This window comes from Microcaecilia unicolor, chromosome 1, assembly GCF_901765095.1.
Source record: "Microcaecilia unicolor chromosome 1, aMicUni1.1, whole genome shotgun sequence".
NCBI classification, from domain to species: Eukaryota; Metazoa; Chordata; class Amphibia; order Gymnophiona; family Siphonopidae; genus Microcaecilia; species Microcaecilia unicolor.
This window is the reverse complement of record NC_044031.1, coordinates 373,754,617-373,781,889: the sequence shown is the minus strand read 5'-3', so window position 1 is coordinate 373,781,889 and position 27,273 is coordinate 373,754,617. Positions and strand designations below refer to the sequence as shown.

General features: G+C 44.8%; 1 protein-coding gene across 1 annotated transcript in view; it reads left to right on the top strand.

The window, feature by feature from the left end:
• Positions 1 to 27,273, top strand: part of DNAH5 (dynein axonemal heavy chain 5) — a 925,453-nt gene that overhangs the window by 740,465 nt on the left and 157,715 nt on the right. The window contains 5 exon segments of the mRNA XM_030220396.1: positions 13 to 195; positions 8,965 to 9,208; positions 11,373 to 11,487; positions 13,748 to 13,938; positions 17,870 to 17,991. Coding sequence (XP_030076256.1) covers positions 13 to 195; positions 8,965 to 9,208; positions 11,373 to 11,487; positions 13,748 to 13,938; positions 17,870 to 17,991 — 855 coding nt within the window.

The following is a 27,273-nucleotide window of genomic DNA, read 5'->3' as shown; positions in this document are numbered from 1 at the left end:
TTATTCAATAAGGTTAAGGTTGGTGATAAGGAAGTAGATGTGATGAACGGCTTCAAGCTCTACATCACCACCAAGCTTCCAAACCCTGCATATACCCCAGAGATCAGTGCTCGCACCTCCATCATTGACTTCACTGTCACCATGAAAGGTCTCGAGGACCAGCTACTGGGCAGAGTCATTCTCACTGAGAAGCAGGTAAGTGTCTTATTGTAGTCGTGCTGGGAATGTGTGCCTGTGTCATTATAATCTCTAAGGGGTCTATTTACTAAGGTGTATTAGTAACGTGGAGGGGCATAATTGAACGTCGCCGGCGAAATAGTTCGCCAGCGATCTATTTTGGCGGCGGCGCAACAGCTGGCCGGAAAGGTATTATCGAAAAAGATGGCCAGCCATCTTTTTTTCGATAATACGGTTTAGCCCGGCCAAATGCCAGAGTTTGCTGGGTTTGAGATCGCCGGTTTTGTTTTTCAGCAATAATGGAAAAAAATGCCGACCATCTCAAACCTGGCGAAATCCAAGGCATTTGGTCATGGGAGGAGCCAGCATTTGTAGTGCACTGGTCCCCTCACATGCCAGGACACCAACCGGGCACCCTAGGGGGCACTTCTAAAAATTTTTTAAAAATACACAAATAGCTCCCAGGTGCATAGCTCCCTTACCTTGGGTGCTGAGCTTCCCAAATACCCCCCCCCCCCCAAACCCACTCCCCACAACTCTACACCATTACCATAGCCCTTATGGGTGAAGGGGGGCACCTACATGTGGATACAGTGGGTTTTGTGGGGGGTTGGAGGGCTCAACACTTAGCACCACAAGTGTAACAGGTAGGGGGGGTGGACCTGGGTCTGCCTGGCTGAAGTGCACTGCACCCATTAAAAACTGCTCCAGGGACTTGCATACTGCTGTCAGGGAGCTGGGTATGACATTTGAGGCTGGCATACAGGCTGGTAAAAAAAGGTTTTTATTTTTATTTGTTTAGTGTGGGAGGGGGTTGGTGACCACTGGGGGAGTACGAGGAGGTCATCCCCCATTCCCTCCGGTGGTCATCTGGTGAGTTGGGGCATCTTTTTGAGACTTGGTCGTGAAAATAAAAGGACCAAGTAAACCTGGCGAAATACTGATTAGCGCCACTTTTTTTTCCATTATCCGCGAAAGCCGGCCGTCTGGTAGCCACACCCATGCCCGCCCATGTCCCGCCTTCGCTATGCCGCTGACACGCCCCCTTGAACTTTCGCCGGCGAAGCAACGGGAAAGTGGTGATGCTGTCAAAAAAGCCGTTCGATTATACTGATTTCGCCGCTTTTGAGAGATCGCCGGCCATCTCCCAATTTATGTTGGAAGATCGCCGGCGATCACTTTCGAAAATAAGCCTGATAGTAACATAGTAAGTGACAGCAGATAAAGACCTGTATGGTCCATCCAGTCTGTCCAACAAGATAAACTCATTTTACTTGATATGCGATACTTTATATGTATACCAGAGTTTGATTTGTCCTTGCCATTCTCAGGGCACAGACCGTGTTTAACATGTCTTTTACTGTGAGAGGAAGGTTTGAGAAAATGGAGGGTTCCCCTCCTCTGTTGCTATAAAATTGTCTAAGTTTAGCATAGTTAAACAAAATGTAACGTGAATCAAAAAACATTGATGGACCACTTCTAATGTTTGTTTGAAAAAGAGAGGAAAAGCTTCATACTACCGTTGCTCAACTCGGTATGTTAACCGGAATTCTTTACAAAATTAGAGCACTACAGTAAAAAAGTAATCATGAGCTGAAAAACCTCTCAATATTTGTGTTTAAACCCCTTAAATTATCAGCAAAAACACAGAACAGTTCAAAATTTACTTATCTGTGCTGCGTGTGGTTGATTTACACCAAATGTTGCGGTACTGCTGTCTTGTGGGGTGAGGTCCCGACGGACCTGTTTCGCACAGGCTTCTTCAAGAGTCCTCACTACTGTCCCCTGAGAGCTGTAGTCTTCCAGGAGAGGAGGGCTGGTGGGACTGTGCAGCTGGGGGGGGAGGCGGGGGGAGAGGAAGGCTGGTGGGACTGTTCGGCTGGGGGCCGTGTTTTGGGGTGGGAGCTGCATCACTTGGGTATTTCTGGATCTCTTTGGGGGGGGGGGACCAGAAGACGGACTGGACATGGGCATAAAGCAAGGGATGAGGACCAGGGGTAGGACCGGAAGGGCAGAGAGGAGCAGCACCAGCCAGGGACCCCTCATCGCCATCATCATCATCTTCCTCGTCACCAGAAGAAGACATTTCTACAGAGACAAAGAAATATCAGTACCGCAGGGCATTATCAAATCTCATGTTGTGGTTATAGACTCATGTCAAACCAACAAATACCTGGGCTGTTGGCAAGGTTAGCCTTGACCTCCTGGAGCCATTCCCTGTGGTCCTTACACAATGTACGTGCCCGTTTTTTCAGCTCTTTAACCTGTAAAACAAGAAGAAGGGCTGTGTCATATCAGGTGAAATGAAATATATATATAAAAAGCAATGATGTACTGTTATGCTCATTAGCTCCACCCCACCTTCTAGAAAACACCTTTTTTTTACATGCACATAACAAACGTTCATATTTGCCGAGGGCGAGTACGCACCCTCAATTCCATTAATGCTCATTTGCTCCACCCCACCTTCTAGAAAAAACTTTTTTTTGCACGCACGTAACGAAGGTTCATATTTGCCGAGGGCGACCACACCCCCCCAATTCCATTAATGCTCATTTGCTCCGCCCCACCTTCTAGAAAAAACTTTTTTTTACACGCACATAATGAGCGTTCATATTTGCCGAGGGCGAGCTCGCACCCCCAATTCCACTAATGGTCATTAGTCAAATACCTCTTTTTACATGCAAATATGAACGTCCATATATGCTGGCAATACTTACGGATCTGGGTACGAAGAACGCCTGTTGAACAGGTGCTGCAGTACTTCCCAGCCCTGGTCCATGCGCATTATATTGTGCCTCTTCCCCGGACGGGGGAATAAGTGCTTCTCGTTTATTATGAACAGCTGGGCGAGCCACAGCACGTCCATGTCGGAGAAGTTGGGCTTTCTCCCACGTGCAGCCATGACTTCTCTGACAAATGTGCACACGCGCGTACCCATGCATATATAGCACGTTGGAGGGTTATGCACGCACTACATGGATGTGTTATGACGCTTTTGACAGCTCTGTACTTATGCACGCACTACATGGACATTATGACGTGCTTATGACAGCTCTGGACTTTACCGGAAGCCTCTGATCACACGCTCAATATATCAGGGTAAAGGGTTCGGATTCCTTTTGTGCATGCATCAGAATCGGTAGTGCATCGCGAAGCGTCCACATTACTATAGTAGTTAGCTCATTTGCATTCCGTTTTCGCTAGTTGATACCATGATCGGAAAATGGCTCAGAGAACCCTTTGGTGCATGTCACGGTTTCATACTTGCTCGTTGAACTGGCTAGAACCAGTTTAAAAACCACGTTGTTCGCTCATTAAGTTTAGTGCATCTAGCCCTGAGTACAAGAACAGTACTGGGCAGACTTCTACGGTCTCTGCCCTGAGAAAGGCAAGGACAAATCAAACTTGGGTATACATATAAAGTATCACATACTATGTAAAATGAGTTTATCTTGTTGGGCAGACTGGATGGACCGTACAGGTCTTTATCTGCCGTCATTTACTATGTTACTATATGTTACTAAGCCTTTCTTCTTTGCCGGTAAAAGGCAGCAAAAATGCAAACTGGCCCAACCCCGGCTTCTTCCCTTTGCCATGGCCCACCCAAGTGTAAACAGGAGTTTGCATCAGAGAGGCAGGCCATAGCAGAGAGAAGAAGCCATGGTGGGCCAGGCTGCGCTTTATTTGCCTTTTACTAGCAAAGAAGAAAGGCTTGAAGGACAAGGTTTGCTGAGGGAGGCGGGCTGCACCACTGGGGATCAGAAGGGAGATGTGCTGAAGTCACAGGGGGAGGGATGGATTGGGTTGGACTCACTGGGGATGTGGGGGTAGGGAAGAGGCACTGAACTCTTCAAAGCAGGAATATGCTAGAAGCAAGGCTAGAAACACGGCTGGAAATAAGGCTAAAGTAAAGGCAGGACAAGGTGAAGTGCAACACACAAACACTAGGATGCACTATAAGACCTCTGTTGCAAAGGAATAGTTTGAATGTCCCATCGTTCCTTATGAGAGCCCTCACTAATAATGTCAGGGATGAGGCTTTGAAGCACACTGAAACGCCAGAGTGAGGCTCGGATTCTGGGTTATCAGAGTGAGGCTTGGAAACTGGAACATCAGAGCAGGGCTAGAACAATCTCTGGAATGTGGCTTGAGAAACAGGGAGAAGGCAGTCCGAAGAAGCTGCACAACCTGACCACCAGAGGAAGAGATGAATCTGGACATGGGGGCACAGCCACAGCCGTGACACATGCAGGTTCCTGGACTAGTGCAGTGGTCAGTGCAGTGCACTATGTAGTGGGAGACTCAGGTCGATAGCTCCCTCTACCTGTCACACTTGTAGTGGAAACTGTGACCCCTCGCAAAGCCACCAAAACCCTACTGTATCCACATATAAATGCTCTCTTCACCCATAAAGGCTATTGTAGTGGGGGACAGTGTGTTTTGGGTAGGTTTTGGCGGGCTCATGGGGACAAGATAAGGGAGAAAAGGTGAGATGTGTACCTGGGAACATTTTTATGAAGTACACAGAAGTGCCCTCTAGGGTGCCCCATTGTTCTCCTGGGATGTCTGTGGGACCAGTCTACTAAAAATGCTGGCCCCTCATACATCCCAATTGCATGAATCTCTACGTTTTTGTTGGGTTTTTTTTTTTTTAAATGGACCAAAAAACAAAACATCCAAAGAACAAAACCTTGTTCAAAATAGTATTTTTGAAAAAAAAAAAAGATGGACATGTTTCTTTTTCGAAAATGACCTTCTTTTCTATTTAGATTTTGGACATTTTGTGCAAAACATCCAAAATCAGACTTAGACATCATATTAAACATGCCCCTCATAGTCATCCAATGCAGAGAAATCAAAAATAGGGTTGCTCTGTCCCATTTCCTTCCACCTAGGAGGAATTTGGCTGCGATATTTTGTAAAACTTGCAGCCTACCCAATAATTTATTTAGATAAAATGCCTAAATAAAGTAGATTACAATAATCAAATTTGTGTTAACATCACATCTTGAACTAATTGTAAATTATTGACTGGAAAATCTGAGCATATCTGACAAACAAGCCTGAATTTGTAGTACATCCTTTTACATTACCTTCTTCTTCCATGGTAGGCCTAAAATCTAAGACAACAATGCCCAATATTTGTTTAATAAAATAGTGTGGTTGCCACGTTAGTCCATTTTAAAGATAATAAAAAGAAATGAAACAAACAAAAAAAAATAAGAAGACACTTTTCTTATTGGACTAACATTATATTTTTTGACTACTTTTCAAAGGTCAAAACCTTCTTCCTCAGATCAGAACAGTATGTGGAAATGACATTATCAGAATAAATAACTAAACCATAAAGCATTTCAATTAGAGTCTCCAGGGGAAAGGTAAAGTTGAGAGTATGGGTGTTGGCCTAAAGTGTTATAGTTATGTTTATTCAATTATAACCTGCCTTTTCCAAAACAGGGAACAATGTAACATACATAAGTAAATCATACAAGACAATAAATATATTTTACTGCTAACATTTGCTCAGCAAATATGCATGCAAATGACTAGAATACTGGCATATATGCACACAAATACCAATAATTTGGCTATGCACTAATCTGTAATTACACATATTATCTGCTGTAGCACATATTGTACAAGTGGGCATGCACATAGTTGGAATCTGGGTGGAGCATGGGTGGGGCTCACACATAAGTACGTAACATAGATACTGTAAGCTGTGTGCATTTATACCAGCTTTATGGCTGTTGTAAGTGCTTTTGCCTAACTGCATACTTGCTTTTCACTGATGCAAAGATGAGTTATTTTGGTAATACTAGTTTTCAACACGCTAAGGGACTGATGATCAAAAACCCTGCGCTGTTCAGAATAGTGTTGTAAAATTAGCACTGGAACAGCATGGGGCAATAGTGCCCCTATGATCAAAGCTAATAGCATACAAATTTATGTGTGCTATTAGCTTCAATCATCAGGGCACAATCCTTCCGCAGAAGCTGTTTGACAGGTTCAGGAAGCCCTGGTGGTCTAGCACCCCCACTCTACCCCGGGAAGAGGACCCCACCCCCCAACAGAAGAGAGGGCTGGAGGTCTGGTGAACCTTCAGCCCCTGACCCTCACCTTTGAGACAAGGGCACAGGGGGCTGGAGGTCTAGTGGACTTTTAGCCCCTCTACCCCCCACCTGGTGGTCTACCACCCCCACCCCGGTGGTCTAGGGGCCCTGAACCCCCCCCCCCCCCTCTCCGTACCTGAAGATGATGAAGGAGGGAGTGCTACTTCCTCTTCTGTCATCTTCAAGTATTGGGGGGGGGGGGTTCAGGGCCACTAGACCACCAGGGCAGGTGGGGGGTGGGGTATGGTTGTCCACTGGGCCACCAGGGAGTTTTTTTGTGTTGGGGGTTAGGGGGGGCTAGAGGTCCACTGGACTTCTAACCCACCTGTGCCCTTGTGTTGGAGGGAGGTTGGGGTGCTGGAGCGCCACCAGGCCTCCAGCTTCCCATGTCAGTGTCCGGGAGGGAGGTTGTGGGGCACTAGGCTACCAGGGCCTTTTCTTGGCCAGGTGGGGGGGGGGGGGGGGGGGGACAGAGAGGGAAGCTTTAACTCTAGTGCCAGCTCTGACCTGGCATAGGATTAAGGCGCTATTCTGCCTGTACGATCAGAGCGCTGTATCTCAGATCATACAGGTGGAATACTGCAGAGGTCATTTAAATCTCATTTAAATGAGCTGTGAGGTATTATTGGCATGCTCGTTGTTAGTCATGCCAGGGCCCTCTCGTCCCACCGCTCTGGTAAATGCAGGCGCTAGTCTGGTGCTAATGGCCTCTAGTGCCCACATTAACCTTTAATCATCAGCCTTTGAGAGCAGTTCTTTACATTACATTACATCTTGGCTTATAACCCACTAATACCTTGACAGTTCCAAGCAGGTTCCAATCAAAAGAAGCTCTATAAAGGGGCATGTAGATTAGGTGCCTAGAGGGGGAACTAATTGGAGCCAGCTCTATAAAAGAAAGTAGGTGCCTGCTTTCCTTTATAGATTGCCAGCATAATAGGGTATTCTAGTATTCTACTACTACTACTACTATTAAACATTTCTATAGCGCTACTAGACATACGCAGCACTGTACAAATTAACATGAAAAGACAGTCCCTGCTCAACAGAGCTTACAATCTAAATTGGAAAGACGAACAGACAGCTAGGGGTGGGGAAATTGCAGTGGTAGGGGTGATAAGTGAGGGTGTTGAGTAAGAGAGTCATGGTTAGGAGTCGAAAGCAGTAGCAAAGAGGTGGGCTTTAAGCCTAGACTTGAAGACAGCCAGAGACTGAGCCTGACGTACTGGCTCAGGGAGTCTATTCTAGGCATAGGGAGCAGCGAGATAGAAGGAACGGAGCCGGGAGTTAGCAGTGGGGGATGACAGGAGACATTTACCCAGCGAACGGAGTTCACTGGGAGGAGTGTAGGGAGAGATGAGAGCAGAAAGGTACTGAGGAGCTGCGGAGTGGATGCACTTGTAGGTCAAAAGGAGAAGTTTGAACCGTATGCGGAAGCGGATAGGGAGCCAGTGAAGCGACTTGAGGAGAGGGCTAACGTGAGTATTCTGTAAAAGAAAGCAAGCACCTACTTTCTGTTATAGAATAGACTCCAATTAGGCCCCTCTAGGCACCTAATTCTAGGTGCTCCTTTATAGAATTGTCCTCACTTGGCCCAATATTCAGCACTCTTTAACCAGCCTGTCCAGTTAAATAGCGCTTAGCCGGCTAAGCATTAATATTCAATGTGAGATAGCTACTTATCTGCACTGAATATTAGCACTTAGCGGCTAGCCACTAACTGGCTATATGACATGACTTAGCCAGCTAAGCACGAATATTCAGTGCTAAACCAGCTAATGTGAGAGGTTAAGATAGGTCACTTAAATAGTAGGCCTATCTTTAACTACTGTTAAATTAGGGGACCTTTTACAAAGCCACTCTAGTGTTTTTAGCTCATGCTAAAAATCAGCTTGCGCTAAACGCAGAGATACCCATTATATTCCTAAGGGCATCTCAGCTTTTAGCACACACTGATTCTTAGCGCATGCTAAAAACACTAGTGTAGCTTTGTAAAAGACTCCCTTAACTGGCTAGCACTGTAAGATATTCACTTGGCCGGTTAAGGTGTCGTGTTCAAAACTGAAACTGGGTCTTCAATGCCGGTCGCCAGATATGGGCCAGCATTGAATATCTGGCATCAACGCCGGTGGCGTCTGCTATCTGCAGTGCCTTCCACTGGCTGAATATCGGGGGGGGGGGGGGGGGGGCATGTGTTTAAAACTGGTATTACCAAAATAATATCATCTGTGCATGGGTAAAAAACAATTCTCTGTTTTCTCAGTTCTTGATCAAATGGGCTTAGAAACTCATTAAACATTGTTTGAGACAGTGGAGAGCCTTGAGGGACCCCACATTCTATCTTCCATTTGCTAGATAGTTCACCTTACCTGTTAACCTTATATCAGCAATCGAAATAGTCATAAAACCATTTTAAAACCACCTACTAAACCACATTTTTTAATCCCAGCCTTCAAAAGTTTCTGATGAATTAAAACAAAAGCAGCTGATATATCTACACATAACTATTTCCTGTTTGCCTTTATATAGTGATGTAAATCATGATCTAGAGAAGATAACGGTGTCTCAGTACTAAACTCTTAAAGCCTAATAGCAAAGGATCCAATAAATCCGATTATTTCCTTCAAAGTCATGATGGAAACCTACGCTATTTTTGCTTCCTTCTTAACAGGAACTAGAAAAAGAGAGAACAGATCTCATGGAAGATGTGACTTCAAACAAGAGAAAGATGAAGGAGTTGGAAGATAATCTGCTCTACCGTTTGACAAGTACCCAAGGGTCCCTGGTAGAGGATGAGAGCCTCATCACTGTACTAAGCACCACAAAAAAGACAGCAGAAGAAGTGACCCAGAAACTTCAGATATCAGCAGAGACTGAAATACAAATTAACATATCCCGAGAGGAGTACAGACCTGGTGAGCTTAAGGTCTTGGTGGTAATGGATCACACACAACTTGTATAAGTACAATGTGAAGCAGTGAAAGTATAAGGAAAGAAAATTTTGGTGGAAGCACAGCATATAGTGCCAAAAAGAAACCCATGCCAATTATCTACAGGCAGCTCCCTTACTTTACAAAGAAGTGCCCACACCAGGTTGAAAATCTGTCTACTGCAGTCTCTATTTATTTTAAATTAGATTAAATTTTATATTTAAAAATAATCAATCCAGTTTTCTGAAGTTTCCTCTTGTTCAGTTTGTGGCAAATATCAGGGGGTACATGTATATTAGGGAAGCTGGTGTAGCTGTTCATAGGAGCTTAGAAAATGCTGAAGAGAATGCTCATCTGCTCTTGTGATGTATCCAAACAGTATCTATCAGTAGATGAACTGTTACTGAATACATTTAGGCAGATAGAATAGGAAAATAAATGTGTACTGGAAGAGTTTATATTTCACAACACGCAAGCTTGTAAAGCTAAGCTAAGAAGTTTCTCCTAGTTGAATAGTTTGCTTTGAAGTTGTAATCTCTACATCTGTCATCCAAGGTACAATTTCTTTGTGACTGGTGCTCTCCCAGGATGCTGTTCACTAAGCAAACAAAACTGTAAAGCATTTGGGTAGCTCCTTTCCGAACCTAGCTTCTTTATGTAGACTTGATGCATATCTCCAGGGTTTTGACATTCCAGCTTATTTTCGAAAGAGAAAAACGCCCAAATTCCGACCTAAATCGGGAGATGGACATCTTTCTCTTGTGGGGTGCCCAAATCGGTATAATCGAAAGCCGATTTTGGGCGTTTCCAACTGCACTCCGTCGCAGGAACGCATAAAGTTGACGAGGGCGTGTTGGAGGCATGGTGAAGGCGGGACTGGGGCGTGGTTATCGACTGAGGAGAGATGGGCGCGCTCGGCCGATAATCGAAAAAATAAAGGCGTTTTTAGCCAGAATTTAGGACACTTTTTCTGGACCCTGTTTTTTCACGAACAGGTCCCAAAAAAGTGCCCTAAATGACCAGATGACCAACGGAGGGAATCAGGGATGACCTCCCCTGACTCCTCCAGTGGTCACTAACCCCCTCCCACCAAAAAAACCCGAACTTTAAACACTTTTTTTTCCAGCCTCTATGCCAGTTTCAAATATCATCCCTAGCTCCATGACAGCAGTATGCAGATCCCCCGAGCAAATTTAGTTTAGTTGGTGCTGCCCGGACCCATGCAGAGAGCAAAAATCGAAAGAAAAAAAAAAAAACATGCAAGTGCAGTTGGGGACGTCCAAATTAAAAAATAGTAAAAGGGAGATTCAAACCAGCCACCTTCTGATTCCCAGGCCAGTGCTCTAAGCACTGCACCACATGAATCAGTTGTATAGACGTCCTTCCCTTTCCATTAAGTCCCTCCAAGTTTCTGTCAGTCAATCACAGCTCTGTTAGCTGACATCATGTTTAGCTGACATCACTTGGACAGAAACTTGGAGGGACTTAATGGAAAGGGAAGGATATCTACCCAACTGATTCATGTGGTGCAGTGCTTAGAGCACTGGCTTGGGAATCAGAAGGTGGCTGGTTCAATCTCCCTTTTACTATTTTTTAATTTGGACGTCCCCAACTGCACTTGCATGTTTTTTTTTTTCTTCCGATTTTTGCTCTCTGCATGGGTCCGGGCAGCACCAACTAAACTAAATTTGCTCGGGGGACCTGCATACTGCTGTTATGGAGCTTGGGATGATATTTGAAGCTGGCATAGAGGCATCTCAGGGGGATCAGTACACTACCAATGCTGGCCCCTCCCACGACCAAATGCCTTGGATTTGTTCATTTTTGAGCTGGGGCGCTTTGGTTTCGATTATCGCTGAAAACCGAAAACGCCTAGCTCAAAAAACGCCCAAATCCTATGCATTTGCCCGGCACAAACCGTATTTTCGAAACTAAAGATAAACGTCCATCTTTTTTGAAAATACAATTCGCCCCTTCACGGACCCGTTCTCGGAGATGGACGTTTTTACAAATGGGCGTTCGCGTTCGATTATGCCCCTCATTATCACTTAGCCATCTAATAGGTTTATTCATTTTTAGTGGTTAATTTCATCTATCTTTCTGTGCAACATCTTTTTTTTTTTTTAATGTGTGTGTGTGTGTGTTCTAGTTGCAACAAGAGGAAGCATCCTGTACTTCCTTATAACAGAGATGAGCATGGTCAACGTGATGTATCAGACCTCTCTTCGTCAGTTCTTGGGACTCTTTGACCTTTCATTGGCCAGGTACTAGTCAAAAATGTGGCTTAATATCCCATAAGGAAGGCTTCAGTTTATTTATAATGGGGATCATTTTCAATAGAGAAAAACAACTAAAAAATGGCATAAAGTGGCATTTAGACAAACATCCAAATCATGATTTTCAAAACTCAGATTTGAGACATTTTTCTCTGCAGTGTGTGCAAAAAACAAAGGAGTATGTTGGGATTAGGATTTGGGCGTTCCCAAAACTAGGACATTTTTCTGCCATAATGGATCAAAGCAAAAATGTCCAGGGCTAAACATTAGACATTTTAGTCTAGACCTGTTTCAATCACACTTAAATCACAAAAAGGTGCCTTAGATAGGGGTTAAGGCATTACACCCCCCCTTACTCCCCAGTGATCGCTGACCCCCTCCTACCCCCCAAAGATGTGAACGAAACAGTACATACCAGCTTCTATGACAGCTTCAGATGTTATGGCCAGTCCTATTAAAGCAGCAAGCAGGTCCCTTGAGTCGCCTAGTGGTCGATGCAATGCACTGTAGAGAAGGGGACCCAGGCCCACATCCCTCTCTAACTGGTACCCTTATGGTAGAACGTGTGAGCCCTCCAAAACCCACCAAAAGCTTACAGTACCTACATATAGGTGACACCTGCAGGCATAAAGGTTATTGTAGTTGGGTACAGTAGGTTTGGTGGGTTTTGGAGGGCTCCCCAAACAATATAAGGGGGTAACAATGAAATGTGTACCTGGGATCTTTTATGTGAAGTCCACTGCAGTGCCCCCTAGGATGCTCTACTACTCTTCTGGGATGTCTATCAGGCTTATTTTCAAAAGAGAAAGATGCCCATCTTTTGACACAAATCGCAAGATGGGCGTCCTTCTCACAGGGTCGCCCAAATCTGTATAAGCGAGAGCCAATTTTGACCATCCCCAACTGCTTTCCATCACGAGGATGACCAAAGTTCACGGGGGCGTGTCGGAGGCGTAGCGAAGGCAGGAGTTGGGCGTGCCTAACACATGGGCATCCTTGCCCCATAATGGAAAACAAAGGGCGTCCCTGGCGAACACTTGGACGACTTTACCTGGTCCTTTTTTTCTTACGACCAAGCCACAAAAAGGTGCCCAAACTGACCAGATGACCACTGGAGGGAATCAGGGATGACCTTCCCTTACTCCCCCAGTGGTCACTAACCCCCTCCCACCCTCAAAAAAAATATCATTCCCAGCTCCATGACAGCAGTATGCAGGTCCCTGGAGCAGTTTTAGTGGGTGCAGTGCACTTCAGGCAGGCAGACCCAGGCCCATCCCCCCTACCTGTTACACTTGTGGTGGTAAATGTGAGCCCTTCAAAACCCACCAGAAACCCACTGTACACACATCTAGGTGCCCCCCTTCACCCATAAGGGCTATGGTAGGGGTGTACAGTTATGGGGAGTGGGTTTGGGGGGGGGGGGTTGGGGGGCTCAGCACTGAAGGTAAGAAAGCTATGCACCTGGGAGCAATGTCTGAAGTCCACTACGGTGCCCCCTAGGGTGCCCGGTTGGTGTCCTGGCATGTCAGGGGGACCAGTGCACTATGAATGCTGGCTCCTCCCATGACCAAAGGGCTTGCATTTGGTCGTTACTGGGATGGGCGTCCTTAGTTTCCATTATCGCTAAAAATCAGAAACGACCAAGTCTAAGGACGACCATCTCTAGGGACGACCTAAATGTCAAGATTTGGGCGTCCCCAACCGTATTATTGAAGCGAAAGATGGATGCCCACCTTGTTTTGATAATACGAGTTTCCCCGCCCCTTCGCAGGGACGTCCTGCGAGGACGTACTCAGGAAAACTTGGGCACCCATTTCAATTATGCCCCTCCACATGGCCAGTCTACTAAAATAATGCTGCCCCCAATATATCCTAATGGCTTGTTTTTGTGCTTTTTTCCTTGGACTTTTTTTTTTTTCAAAAAAAAGGATAGACGCACTGAGCATTAAAACATCTATCAAATGGCCATTTTGAAACAAAAAGATGGGTGTTTTTCTGGTTTGAAAATGGCCACGTTTGCTACTAGATTTTTGGATGTTTTTCCCAAAACGTCCAAAATCAGATTTAGATGTCATATCAAAAATGCCCCTCAATAGCTCCTTCCCTTCTCTCTACTTTGGGGTTTGTTGAATTGTTATTACTGTAAATACTAATAATTTCAGGTAAATGTTCAATAAAATGCCCACCTGTCAATATATGAAAGAGGTGGGATAGAAATATTTAAATAAATGTGTTCTCTCTTACGCAGATCTGTCAAGAACCCTATCACTAGCAAGCGAATAGCAAACATTATTGAACACATGACCTTCGAGGTATATAAGTATGCTGCCAGAGGTCTCTACGAGGAGCACAAGTTCTTGTTTACACTTCTTCTTACCCTAAAGATCGACATGCAGAGCCATAAAGTGAAGCATGAAGAGTTCCTTACACTCATTAAAGGTCAGGAGCATTTTGCAGTGTGCATCTTACGATAATGGGTTCTGTTCTTCTTGCTCTGCTGTCTTTTTGCTGCTTAGCCCAAATTAGGTGTACAGTGCCACCTTAATTGTAGTCTTCTGTTGTGTATAAGCTCAAGAATGCCTCCAGTATGCAGATGTAGATGATCTTGATATGCTTCACAGGGAATTATGCCTACTGTGGAGGTTTGAGTTAGAAACTGGTCATTAATTTTAAATTGTGGAGAGTTCAGCAAAGGAAGAGATTCACCCTGTAAATACAGGTTATCTTATAAAGGCACATAATGGCATACTTTTTGTTGCCTTTATAAAATAGATGAAACATATGCACTTATGTGCCCTTACAACCTTGAAACCCTGTTATAAAATTACCATCCATGTTAGTTGATGAAGATTCAGAGAGGATTCTTTGTCCCTCTGTCCATCCTCTCCCCCACCAGACCCCAACCTGAGCACTTCTCCCTTTCTCCCCTCATACTTCTTAATTTTCAGTCTCCTGTGTCTTGTTCTGGTCCTGTGGGTTTGCTCCAGGCCCTCTCTCTTGTTGTGGCACCATGGACTCATGGCTTTGAAAAACATGTGCTTTCAACAGTACTCAGTGCCCCCTCAGCTGGCACTGCTACAGCACAGCCTCCACAGTCCCTGACAGGCAGACCCACCAAGAGTCCTAGGTGTCTTCTGTAAATGTACAGACAGACTTAGTGCTTTTCCTCCTGACATATGGAACTTATTGCCATTGGGAGTGTGCCCAGAACAAAGTTATTTGCTTTTATACAAGAGGGTGAAAGCTTGATTTTTATTTATTTATTTAGCATTATTTGAAGTGAAATTTTGTTTAAGGATTTTTCTGCTATATTTAATCAAGCCCTGTGTAAGGGTATTAGGTGCCTTAGGTAAACATTCAGCCTTGCAAACCCCCTCCTCCACCACCATGAATTAGCTTTCAGGCCTCTAGCCCTCCTCTCTCAAATTTTGATAATTAAAGTTAACAATCATGATCAGCCCCAACATCACCAGTCCCAGCACAAACCTATAAAATATGTGAGTAAAAGTACATAATGATGGTTCTTTGAGTTTGTGTGACTGGTGACTTTCAGGACCTATTTTGCTGCAGCTACAGCTACTCATTGCCATCCTGGGCAACTGTTTAGTTTGTGCAATAGTTAAGCCAACCCTGTAGTTAATTTTAGAACAAACCAAACAGAAGTATCCCCCTAACAACAAATCACACAGTGTACAAAAAAAAGAAAAAAAAAGTAGGGGATAGACCAAATGTATATCTAAACAGCAGGTTTATTCAAAAACAAATCCAAAGACTCAGAACAGTAACCGTGCCTGCTTCAGGAGTCAAACAAGGTATCTCAGCCACTGATGATAACAACACATGAATGGGCTAGAGAATCCAATAGTACAGTGTTCAACTATAATGCAACCAAAGACACACATTTTGCTTTGAATTTGCTGCCTAGACAACATTTTGGTGCGTTATAGTTGAATGCTGTGCTATTGGATTCTCTAGCCCAGTGCTTTTTTTGTAGAAAAAAAGGTGCCGGTACTCATTATGGGTGGGGTCACTACATATGGCTCCACCCCTATGATAGCCACACCCACATTAGCCACACCCCTTATACCAGCCATGGCGTATATAAACAGACATCATTGAAAATATTATACTAGTATAGGAGAAAAAAATAACGTGATTTTTTTTCATTATAAATAATTTCTGTAAGCTGTTACAGCTCCAGTATACCCAGTGCAAAATAAGACAGCAGATGTAAATTCACAAATTGGACATATTCCAAACACTAAAATGAAAATAAAATGATTTTTTCTACCTTTGTTGTCTTTGTTTTTCTATCCACATTGGTCCCAGTCTCTGATTCTGCTGCTCGCTATCTATTCTCTTAACTCTGTTTCCAGGGCTTCCTTTCCATTTATTTCTTTACTTTCCTCCTTTCTTCTTCATTTTTTGCCCTACATCCATAAGTAAAAGCTGGGTCCTCCTCCGTGGAATTGACTGGAAGAGGTATAACCTGGATCCAGCTTTTGCCTATTTTCTCCATCCATGTGCAATTTTTCTCCTCTCTTCCCTTTCCCTCATCTCCATCCATGTGCATCTTCTTCTTTTTTCTTTCCTCCCCTCCATCCATGTCCAGCACTTCTCCTCTCTTCTCCCCTCCATCCATGTCCAGTATTTATCCTCTCTCTTCCCTCCCCTGTATCCATATAAAGCAATAATTCTCTCTCCCCTCTCCTCCATCCAAGTCCAGCATTTCTCCTCTCTCCCTGCCAACTCCTCCATCCATCCATGTCCAGCAATTCTCCTCTATCTCCTGCTGTCCACTCCATCCATTTCCAGTATTTCTGCTCTCTCCCCTGCCCTCCCCTCCCATCCATGTCCAGCGATTCTCCTCTCTCCTCCCCTCCCCTCAATGTCCAGAGATTCTCTTTTGCCCCCTATACTCCCCCTCACTTCCATGTCCACTGACTCGCCCCAGCCTCCACCTGCCCCCAAGATCGTTCAAACCCCAGCCCCACCTGCCCGCCCTCAGCTCCCCGTTCGTGCACCCGTCCTCCCTGCATTGAAATCTGTTTACCCAAAGTTGCGGCGAACCAGCAGTGAAAGCAGCAGGCAGGCAGGCTCACCTCCTCATCACTTCCCTTCCCTCTCAGTGCGTCCCGCCCTTGCGGAAAGGAAATTACATTAGAGGAAGGCGGGATGCTGAGAGGGAAGGGAAGTGAGGAGGAGGCGAGCCTACCTGCCTGCTGCTTTCACTGCTGGTTCGCCGCAACTTGGGGTAAACAAAAGAGTTCAACGCAGGGAGCACGGGTGCACGAACAGAAGGGAGCGGGCAGGTGAGCCGGACCTCACAAAAAAGGTGCCGGTATGCCATACCGGTGCGTACCGGCACAAAAAAAGCACTGCTCTAGCCCATTTATGTGTTATCATCAGTGGCTGAGATACCTTGTTTGACTCCTGAAGCAGGCACGGTTACTGCTTTGGATTTGTTTTTTGAATAAACCTGCAGTTTGGATATACATTTGATCTACCACCTACTTCTTTTTTGTTTTTTGTACTCTGTGTTAATTTTAAAATTGCATCACCAATTTAAGATGCTTAGGGGTCCTTTTACTAAGGTGCGCTAACAGATTTAGCATGCGTTAAATGATAAGATACCCATAGGAATATAATGGGTGTCTTCTCATATAGTACACGCTAAATCTGTTAGTGCACCTTAGTAAAAAGACCCCTTAATTTGTTGTAATTTTCCTTGAGGCTTATATTAAGCTAAATGCAGATAAAAACAAAATAAATAAGTATATATCTAAATCCAAAATAAAGATCCACAACTTACCCTTGGCAAGCTCTCAACAAAAGATTGAAAGGACTAAATTTGAAACATCAGTGGAACATATCTAAAGGACCCTTTTACCAAGGTGCGGTAAGCACTAACATGTGCGTACCGCAGCATAAAATGGCTATTACTGCATGGCATGCTGAGGTGTCCCATGGTAAGTTTCAAATGTGTGCACGCTACCCATGTGCTAAAAATATTTTTTTATTTTTTAACCGAGGGGGCATGTCTAGGGGTGGGGGGGGAACAGAGATTGAAATTCCAGCTTTGGAGGATACTTGAGTCCCAGACCACAAAACAAAGCTATCCATTGGACCCTGCTGAATGGGAAGACAGGGCTCTGATGGGAACACTCTCCATCTGCCCTTCCTTTTTGACCACAATCTCAATAAAGGTAATCGTGGTCAAAGAGCAGTAGGTAGAGCTGTTACAATTGCATGTATGTGTTAATACTAAAATGGGCCAAATTTTGGGATTTCACACATATAGAACAGAAAGCTTAATCTTTCAGTAGATGCGAGATATTTTTAATCTGTTGTCATAAATTATTTATTGTAGGAGGTGCATCTCTGGACCTTAAAGCATGTCCTCCTAAGCCATCAAAGTGGATCTTGGATATGACATGGCTGAATTTAGTGGAGCTCAGTAAACTTAGACAGTTCTCTGATATTCTTGATCAGGTTGGTGTCACTTTGTGTATTAGATATGCACTAAGTAGTAAACCATATTGCACCTCAAAATTAATCTCTGCTATTCATGACAAGTATAATAAAAGCATGTATCGAACTGCTTGATGATGTTTGCCTTGTGTTATGCATACATAACTGGAAACGGATAAAAAATTGTGGTAGCGTTTTATCCATTTTCCTTTTCCCCAGTTCTTTTGCTCCTCTCATTTTCCCTTATCCTTCCCCTTTCTTTCCCTGTACATTAACAGGTTTGTCTCATTCAGCTCTTTTCTATTACATTTTCCTGCTATTAAACATATTTGATATGAAAAGAAAGAAGTGAAAACTCTTGTATATCAGGCTGTCAAATGCCGGAATGCTCTACCATCTGAGATTAGACGGGAGCCTTCCTATTTTAAGTTTAGGAACATTCTGAAAGCCTTTTTATTTAAGCATTTTTTACTGTGATGTGAAATAATTGTTGTTGTGTTTGATCATTTATATATTAGATATCATTTTTCTTTGTTAATTTTTTTGTAATTCGCTATAAACCTATTGGTAAGTAGCAAATAATAAATACCTGTATTATTAGTTTTATTATTACCACTCTCTGCCTTCTAGTTCCCATTGCTCTCAGTCTCCTTACTCTCATTTTCCCAACTACACACATATTTTTTCTTTTTGACATGGCTGTAGGTTATAGTAGCAGGACCTTGAAGTATCAGAGTAGCTCTTTGCTACTGTGTCATGTGGGAGTTCAGAGTAGGGCAGAAAACAATGATGGCTACAGTGGGGGAATGTCCTGGCTTGAATAGTGTCTCCTGTTCCTAGGGGCCAAGGAGAAATGGCCTATAGCAATTTGTCCAGGATAATGTTGTCTTAAAACTGCATGGCTTCCATGACTGCATTCTGTCTGTAGAAAGTGCTGCAGCTGTGTCCCAGTTTCAATTGCACACGGATCTGCCAGTCCCATGTGGTTCAAACAACAAGATGGCTGCAGCATGCCCCACAGTGAGTGGCCGTTCATCCAGTTCAGAGGAAACATCGGTCTGGGTCTAGGGAAAGACAATCCTTTGGGTGTATCCCAGATCTGCTCTTGTACAGCATGTCAGGGAAGGGATCCCTTAGCCCTGCATCTGATGTTCTCTGGTTGGGGAAATGGAGCTGAAAAGGGGATCCTCTGGCTCTGCACTGACTTGTGATTCCAATTAAGAATATCTGTAAATATAGGGTTACCATATTTGTGAAGACAAAACAGAGGACACAAAAAAATAAAATGCCATCCCCCACCCCACTGCACCCTGCCACCATAGTCACGTTGACCCCCCCAAGAAAACCAGATTCTATAAGCAGTGAAAATACTGGTAAAAGTAACAGAAATGCATTTTCTTCCGTACTGTGCTAAATACAAAATTAGAAAAGATATATATTTTCAAAGGAGCAAACATCCATGAACAGCATGTCCCCCTCTCCTTTCCTCTCCATCCCCTTTTACCGATCTGCTTCATTTCCCCCTTTTCTCTTCCCCCCCCTCAATGTGCATGTCTCCCTCACCAATCTTTTTTTCCAGCCCTCTTCCTGCACCCACACTCCATCTACTTTTTTTTTCAAACCGCTGCTTTTTAATATATTTATAAATGATTTGGAGATAGGAGTAACTAGCGAGGTAATCAAATTTGCTGATGACACAAAGTTATTCAAAGTTATTAAATCGCGACAGGATTGTGAAAAATTACAAGAGGACCTTACGAGACTGGGAGACTGGGCGGCTAAATGGCAGATGACGTTTAATGTGAGCAAGTGCAAGGTGATGCATGTGGGGAAAAAAGAACCCGAATTATAGCTACGTCATGCAAGGTTCCACGTTAGGAGTTACGGACCAAGAAAGGGATCTGGGTGTCATCGTCGATAATACACTGAAACCTTCTGCTCAGTGTGCTGCTGCGGCTAGGAAAGCGAATAGAATGTTGGGTATCATTAGGAAAGGTATGGAAAACAGGTGTGAGGATGTTATAATACCGTTGTGTCGCTCCATGGTGCGACCGCACCTTGAGTATTGTGTTCAATTCTGGTCGCTGCATCTCAAGAAAGATATAGTAGAATTGGAAAAGGTGCAGCAAAGGGCAACAAAAATGATAGCGGGGATGGGACGACTTCCCTATGAAGAAAGACTAAGGAGGCTAGGGCTTTTCAGCTTGGAGAAGAGACAGCTGAGGGGAGACATGATAGAGGTATATAAAATAATGAGTGGAGTGGAACAGGTGGATGTGAAGCGTCTGTTCACGCTTTCCAAAAATACTAGGACTAGGGGGCATGCGATGAAACTACAGTGTAGTAAATTTAAAACAAACCAGAGAAAAAATGTCTTCACCCAACGCATAATTCGTTGCCAGAGAACGTGGTGAAGGCAGTTAGCTTGACAGAGTTTTAAAAGGGGTTAGACAGTTTCCTAAAAGACAAGTCCATAAACCACTACTAAATGGACTTGGGAAAAATCCACAATTCCAGGAATAAAATGTATAGAATGCTTGTATGTTTGGGAAGCTTGCCAGGTTCCCTTGGTCTGGATTGGCTGCTGTCATGGACAGGATGCTGGGCTCGATGGACCCTTGGTCTTTTCCCAGTGTGGCATTACTTATGTACTTATGTACTTCCCTCCCTCCCTTCACCCACACGACTCCATCCATCTACTTCCCGTCCCCTTCCCTTCACTCCAGCCCTGAGTCAGGGTGTCCTCCAAGAACCTACCTTAATGCACGCTGGTTGTCTAGTGGCCTCTTTGGGTCAGGAAAGAATCCCATTCTTACCTGCTCACTGACGCTGCTTCTTCAAAATGGCCACCAAGACTTCAAGCGGAAATCTCACGAGGCCACAGCTTGATGGCAGCCATTTTTTAAATAACATTTTAGCATTAGGATGGTTATAATGACTATTCCAGTTATGTGCCCTTGCTTCAGTGTCCAAAACAGGTCTGACCATTTACCTTTAAGATTGACATCACCCTCCATACCTACTTTTAATCTCCCCCTTTCCCCCTTCCCCCCTTTTCTCCCCACCTCCTTCCCTTCCCTTCTCCTCCTTCCCCCCCCCCCCCTCTTTTTTGGTCTATTTTTGTTTTTCATCCTCCTCTACCATCCTTCCCCCCTTCCCCTTCCCTCCCCCTTCACCCTTCCTCCCCCCTCCTACTTTCCCTGCCCCTTCCCCCTTCTTTCCTCTTCCTTTTTTCCCTTTTTCGTAATCCACTTTTATCTTCATATTCATTTTTTATTTTTATTTTCATTTTTATTTTTATTCTTTATTTTCATTTTCATCTTTGTTTTATTTTCATTTTTATTCTCATTTTTATCTTTATTTTTATTGTTTTACCTTTATCATTTATTATATCGCTTATTTTTACATTTTTATTTCTCATTTTTTTATTTTATACATATCATTTAAATACATTGAAAAACTAAAAAATGATGATAAATATAATTTTATACTTTATAGTTATTTATCATCATTTTTTAGTTTTTCAATGTATTTAAATGATATGATAATGAATGATTATTTATATTTTGTGCCATTTACACATTCTTTTTCCCTTCCACATTTTTCATACATACATATATGCAGCACTATGTGAGGTTAGAACATTTTTTGGTTTCTTTATAGTTTCATCTTTTATCTATGGATCCAAATGATAATTATGATGCATACTATTATTTTTATTTTTATTGTATGTGCCATTGTACTTGAATGATGATATGATGTATATATAATCTTCATATATTATTTGATTTCTTTGATTTAAACTGTTTATGGCGTATACTTTTTATCATTTTTTAATATATTTTAAGGGGAAAGGGGGGAAATGGGATTTGATATACCGCCTTTCTGTGGTATTTTGCAACTACATTTAAAGCAGTTTACATATATACAGGTACTTATTTTGTACCTGGGGCAATGGAGGATTAAGTGACTTGCCCACAGTCACAAGGAGCTGCAGTGGGAATCGAACCCAGTTCCCCAGGATCAAAGTCCGCTGCACTAACCACTAGGCTACTCCTTCACCAAAAATGTATGTGACATATACATTTTTGCCTCTTGTAAGCCCACATGGGTGCTCTCCGGTGTGCAGTGGCCCTCTAGTGGCTCCTGCCCGACCTCACCAGCCCTTTGCCTCAGGGAACCACCTTGAAACCAGACTTCTCTGTGATTGTGTTGACTCGGGTCTCTATGTTTGGGCCTCCCCTTTCCCTCTGGGTGACCTCTTCATTAACCTTCAGTCCTGGCCCGGCCTCCCCGCTGTATCTCCTGGTAACCAATCCACCTTACCAGTTCTTCTGGTGGGGCCCCCTGGTCACCCTTCTCTGGAAGATAGCACAGCTTCCTCTGCTTGCAAAAATATGCAAATTAGCTGGTTGCATGTAAATTCAGTTTATTGGAGCTAGGTTACAGTCTTTTGGGAACCTGGCTTTCCAACTCTTCTTTGACTGCGATTCACCCCCCTGAGACCATTTACTGGGGGACATCTGGGTCTCAGGGTATAACAGCCACCGCCCCTGGATAGGACACACTTTATTCACCTTAACCTTACGGTCCTATCCTCCACCCCACGGCTGTTCGTTCACTTTAACCACTTCACAGTTCCATCTCAATATTTTGGGGACTTCTAACCCCAGGCTTTTGCAGCCTGCTTTACCTTGTCAGACACACAGTCCTTCCTCCTCAGCACCGGGATCACACAGCCCAGGCTTCTGGCCTCCAGGCTTCCGGCCTCCAGGCTCCCATCTTCTCTCCCTCGGGCAAAACTCCTTCCTCTGCTGAGAGGAAGCTATTTATGAGGTGTCCAATAAACCTCCCCCACCTCTTGAGACCTCGCCCCTCTGGTTCCATAAAGATCTGGCCTAGAAGTCTCATCTCACTCCCCCAGCTATCTCTCTGGAGCTCCCCCTACTGGCCCATACATGCCAATACTCAGCTAGATCCCCGGAGCTCCCAGTTTCCATGGGAGAGCGCCCTCTGGCGGCCTCCTCAAGTAAGGGCAGACACTGTGGTTTATCACACTCTCTTACACATTATTATATTATACATGTTAATTTTTAGTATCATTCCTTCACCGCTTGATTTTATCTTTTTTTCTTTCACTTTAAGTTTAATTTCTCATTTTGTTATCATATATTTAATTTGTTGTTATTGTCTAGCGTTCCTTTTCCTTTATATATATATACAGTGCACTCCATTTAAGTGCACGTTGGATAAGCGCATGCTCTGTTTAACTGCATGCCGTACTTCGGTCCCGTTTTTGGTGCCATCAATTTCTATGGGGACAAACTTCGGTTTAGCGCACCACTGATAAGTGCAAGAGTCGCTTATATGCATGATTCAAGACCGCTCCTCTGCAGGAAAGACTCCGCATAAGCGTGCGCATTGAATATGGAAGCCGATTGGCGCGTGACAAACAACAAGATTTCAAATTTACTGCCTCTTTAACTGCCACAGGCAGAATAAGTGAAAGAATGTTGTTAGAGTGTACACCGGGGTCTTCGTCGCGGCAGAACTGTAAGACTTTAACACTGGCTGAACTGGCTGTTCTTAAAAAATTAGAACACAAACAAAGTGAAGCATCTATTGCTAAAGAATATGGTGTCAATCCCTGTCAAATTTCACGTGTCTTTAAGCAGAAGGGCCAGCTTCTGGAAGACTGGCAAAACAATACAAATCCACAACGGAAACGAAAACGGGCAGGAAAAGTTGAGGAGGTTGAAGATGCTCTTCTTCGGTGGTTTTCTCGAGTCAGGAGCAGACAGTTTCCTGTCAGTGGTCCACTGCTTATGGAGAAAGCTAATCAGCTAGCTGAAAGTCTTGGACTAACTGAATTCAAAGCCATTGTTGGATGATTGGAAAGATGGAAGGAGAGGAACAACATAAAATTCAAGAAACAGCATGGTGAGAAACAAGACGCTGATGACTTTGGTGCTGAAAATTGGGTTGTTTCAGTTCTTCCTACCATCTTGAACCAGTTTGCACCTCGTGACATTTTCATTGCTGATGAAAATGGTCTCTACTGGCAAGCGATTCCTGATGGGACACTTGCATTCAAACATGCCGAAACTACTGCAGGTAAAGCATTGAAGGACCGACTGACGATCCTCCTTTGCTGCAATATGGATGGGAGTGAGAAGTTGGAACCCCTCATCATTGGAAAGAGCAAACAGCCCCACTGCTTCAAGAAAGTTAAGCGACTTCCTGTGTCATACGAGGCTAACGCAAATTCATGGATGACTGGGGAAATTTGGAAGCAGTGGCTAAAGAAGTTAGACACTAGAATGCGGGCACAAAAGCGTCAGATTTTGCTGCTTTGTGATAATTGTACTGCACACAGGGATGATGTCAGGCTGTCTAATGTCAGGTGGTCTTCCTGCCACCAAACACTACCTCTCTGATCCAACCTATGGATCGGGGCATAATAGCCAATTTCAAACAACATTATCGGGCTCTTGTGCTACGTCATCTGATGAGCATTATGGATGACCAGACTGGCTCGTAATCTATCACTGTTGGATTCCCTACATATGCAGAAAGAAGCCTGGAATCATGTTACACAGGCAACCATTGTGAACTGCTACAAGCGGGCAAGCTTTGTTAAGGATGTGGAGAGGGATGAAACAGATGCAGCTGTTGCAAACGAGTCAGATGAAGAGGTTATTGACATCCCAGCCGGTGTTACGGAAGAGGAGTTCCATCGCTACATAGCTGTTGATTATGATCTACAAACAGCTGAAGACAGCACTGATGTCGAGATATGCGCCTACACGCAGGCAACAATGGCTGATGATGGAAAAGATGAAGAAATGAGCAGCGAGGCACATGCTGACGAAATTCAACAGCCTCCTCTTGTCACTTTTGCAAGAGCGCTGGAGAGTCTCAACACCGTGCGGGCCTATCTTGAGGCCACTGGATGTCAGTGCTATGACAGTTTTTACCGTTTGGCATATGTAGTCTATGGAACTCGCAGACCCAAGAGTGTACAGAGGACTATAACTGATTACTTCAAGTAAGCCTAATGTCAGTTAAATGAGACTGTATACTGTACGTATAATAATAAACAGTACTGTACATATGTTTATCAGATGTCAAGCTTCTTTGGGTCACAACGGTTAAGTGCACGCTCTGGTTAACTACATGCATTTCTTTGGTCCCAGACCCTTGCACTTAAGCGGATTGCACTGTATATATATCTATATAAATAATTCTCACCTCCAACGTTCTGAAGCTCACTCTGTGGCAGGGAAACACTGAAGCCCTGTACTGTTGGTAGGCTAGGCTGTCAGCACCACTCACGCTCACTCATAGACCCACCCTCAGCCACGCCCCATCCAGACATAATTCACAACCCCAATGTTCTAATGAAGCCTCCAACATTTCAACGTTCTAAATTTGTAGTTGTAAGATCCCATGAGTGTCTGTCCCGCCCTTGCGTCAGAACGTGATGACGTCAAGGGCGGGGCTATGACACTCAGCGAATCGCCAGTTCCACCGCCCTCCAATGCTCCCCCCCCCGATGCACAGTGACAAACAGCGACCTATGCAAGGGGAGGAGTGCCGTCTGAACAGCTGATCCGCCGGGACCCCGAAGCTGCCGCCCTCCAAAAAAGAACGAAGCACCTGCACCCTCCCAACGCTGCCGTGCTGCGCCCTCCCAACCCTGCCGTCCAAACAGCTGATGACCGATGCTGCCGTCCTGTGCCCTCCTGACCCTGCCGTCCAAACAGCTCACGACAGTGCCGCGATCCCGAAGCTGCCACCCTCCAAAAAACAACGAACCGCCTGGAGGAAAAGGTGGGTGTGTAGCAGGCAGGGGGAGGAGTAACGAGGGTCGCCGATCCAGAGACAGGAAGGGCCGGAGGAGGAGAAGGTGGGTGTGTAGTAGGCAGGGGAAGGAATAACGACGATCGCGGATCAAGAGGTACGGAAAGCCAGAGGAGCAGGAGGTAAAACCTGTCAGTGCTAGCAGGCACAGGGAGGAGTTGCGAATAACGTCGATCAAGTGGCAGGCAGGGGTGCAGGAGGAGTACGAGGTGGAAAGAGAGGCAGAGGGGGGGGGGAGGCCCCTTAGCAGGCAGGCACGCAGGAAAACATGTCAGTGCTAGCAGGCAGGGGGAGGAGTAGCGAATAACACCGATCAAGTGGCAGGGAGGGCTGCAGGAGGACTACGAGGTGGGGAGAGAGGCAGAGGGATGGAAGCCCCTTAGCAGGCAGGCAGGCAGGCACTGGCACACACTCTTATTCCCACACGCACTCTCATTCCCACACACACACACCTACTCGCTCTCTCAGAAACACACTGTCTCTCACAAACACACTCGCACACACTAACTCTCTCTGTCTGTCACAAATACACACTTGCATCTGGCAGGCAGGGGAGGGAAGGGGCCACCTTGGGGGAGGGGGGCACCCTGTCACACACTCTCATTCCCACACACACTCTCTCTCTCTCTCTCTCTCTGTCTGTCACAAACACACACACTTGCTACCACCTGTTTCATTACACACACTCTCTCTCACACACAAACACTGACACACTCTTTCTCTCTCATTCTGTCTCTTACACACACACTCCATCTCTCGCACACACTCTTTCTCAAACATACACTCCAAGGAAAACCTTGCTAGCGCCCGTTTCATTTCTCACAGAAACGGGCCTTTTTTACTAGTAAGCAAATGCTACATACCTGTAGAAGGTATTCTCCGAGGACAGCAGGCTGATTGTTCTCACTGATGGGTGACGTCCGCGGCAGCCCCTCCAATCGGAATCTTCACTAGCAAAAGCCTTTGCTAGCCCTCGCGCGCCGATGCGCACCGCGCATGCGCGGCCGTCTTCCCGCCCGAAACCGGCTTAGGCCGGCCAGTCTCATGTGTAGCAAAACAAAGACAAGGGAAGACACAACTCCAAAGGGGAGGTGGGCGGGTTTGTGAGAACAATCAGCCTGCTGTCCTCGGAGAATACCTTCTACAGGTATGTAGCATTCGCTTTCTCCGAGGACAAGCAGGCTGCTTGTTCTCACTGATGGGGTATCCCTAGCCCCCAGGCTCACTCAAAACAACAACCATGGTCAATTGGGCCTCGCAACGGCGAGGACATAACTGAGATTGACCTAAAAAATTTACCAACTAACTGAGAGTGCAGCCTGGAACAGAACAAACAGGGCCCTCGGGGGGTGGAGTTGGATCCTAAAGCCCAAACAGGTTCTGAAGAACTGACTGCCCGAACCGACTGTCGCGTCGGGTATCCTGCTGCAGGCAGTAATG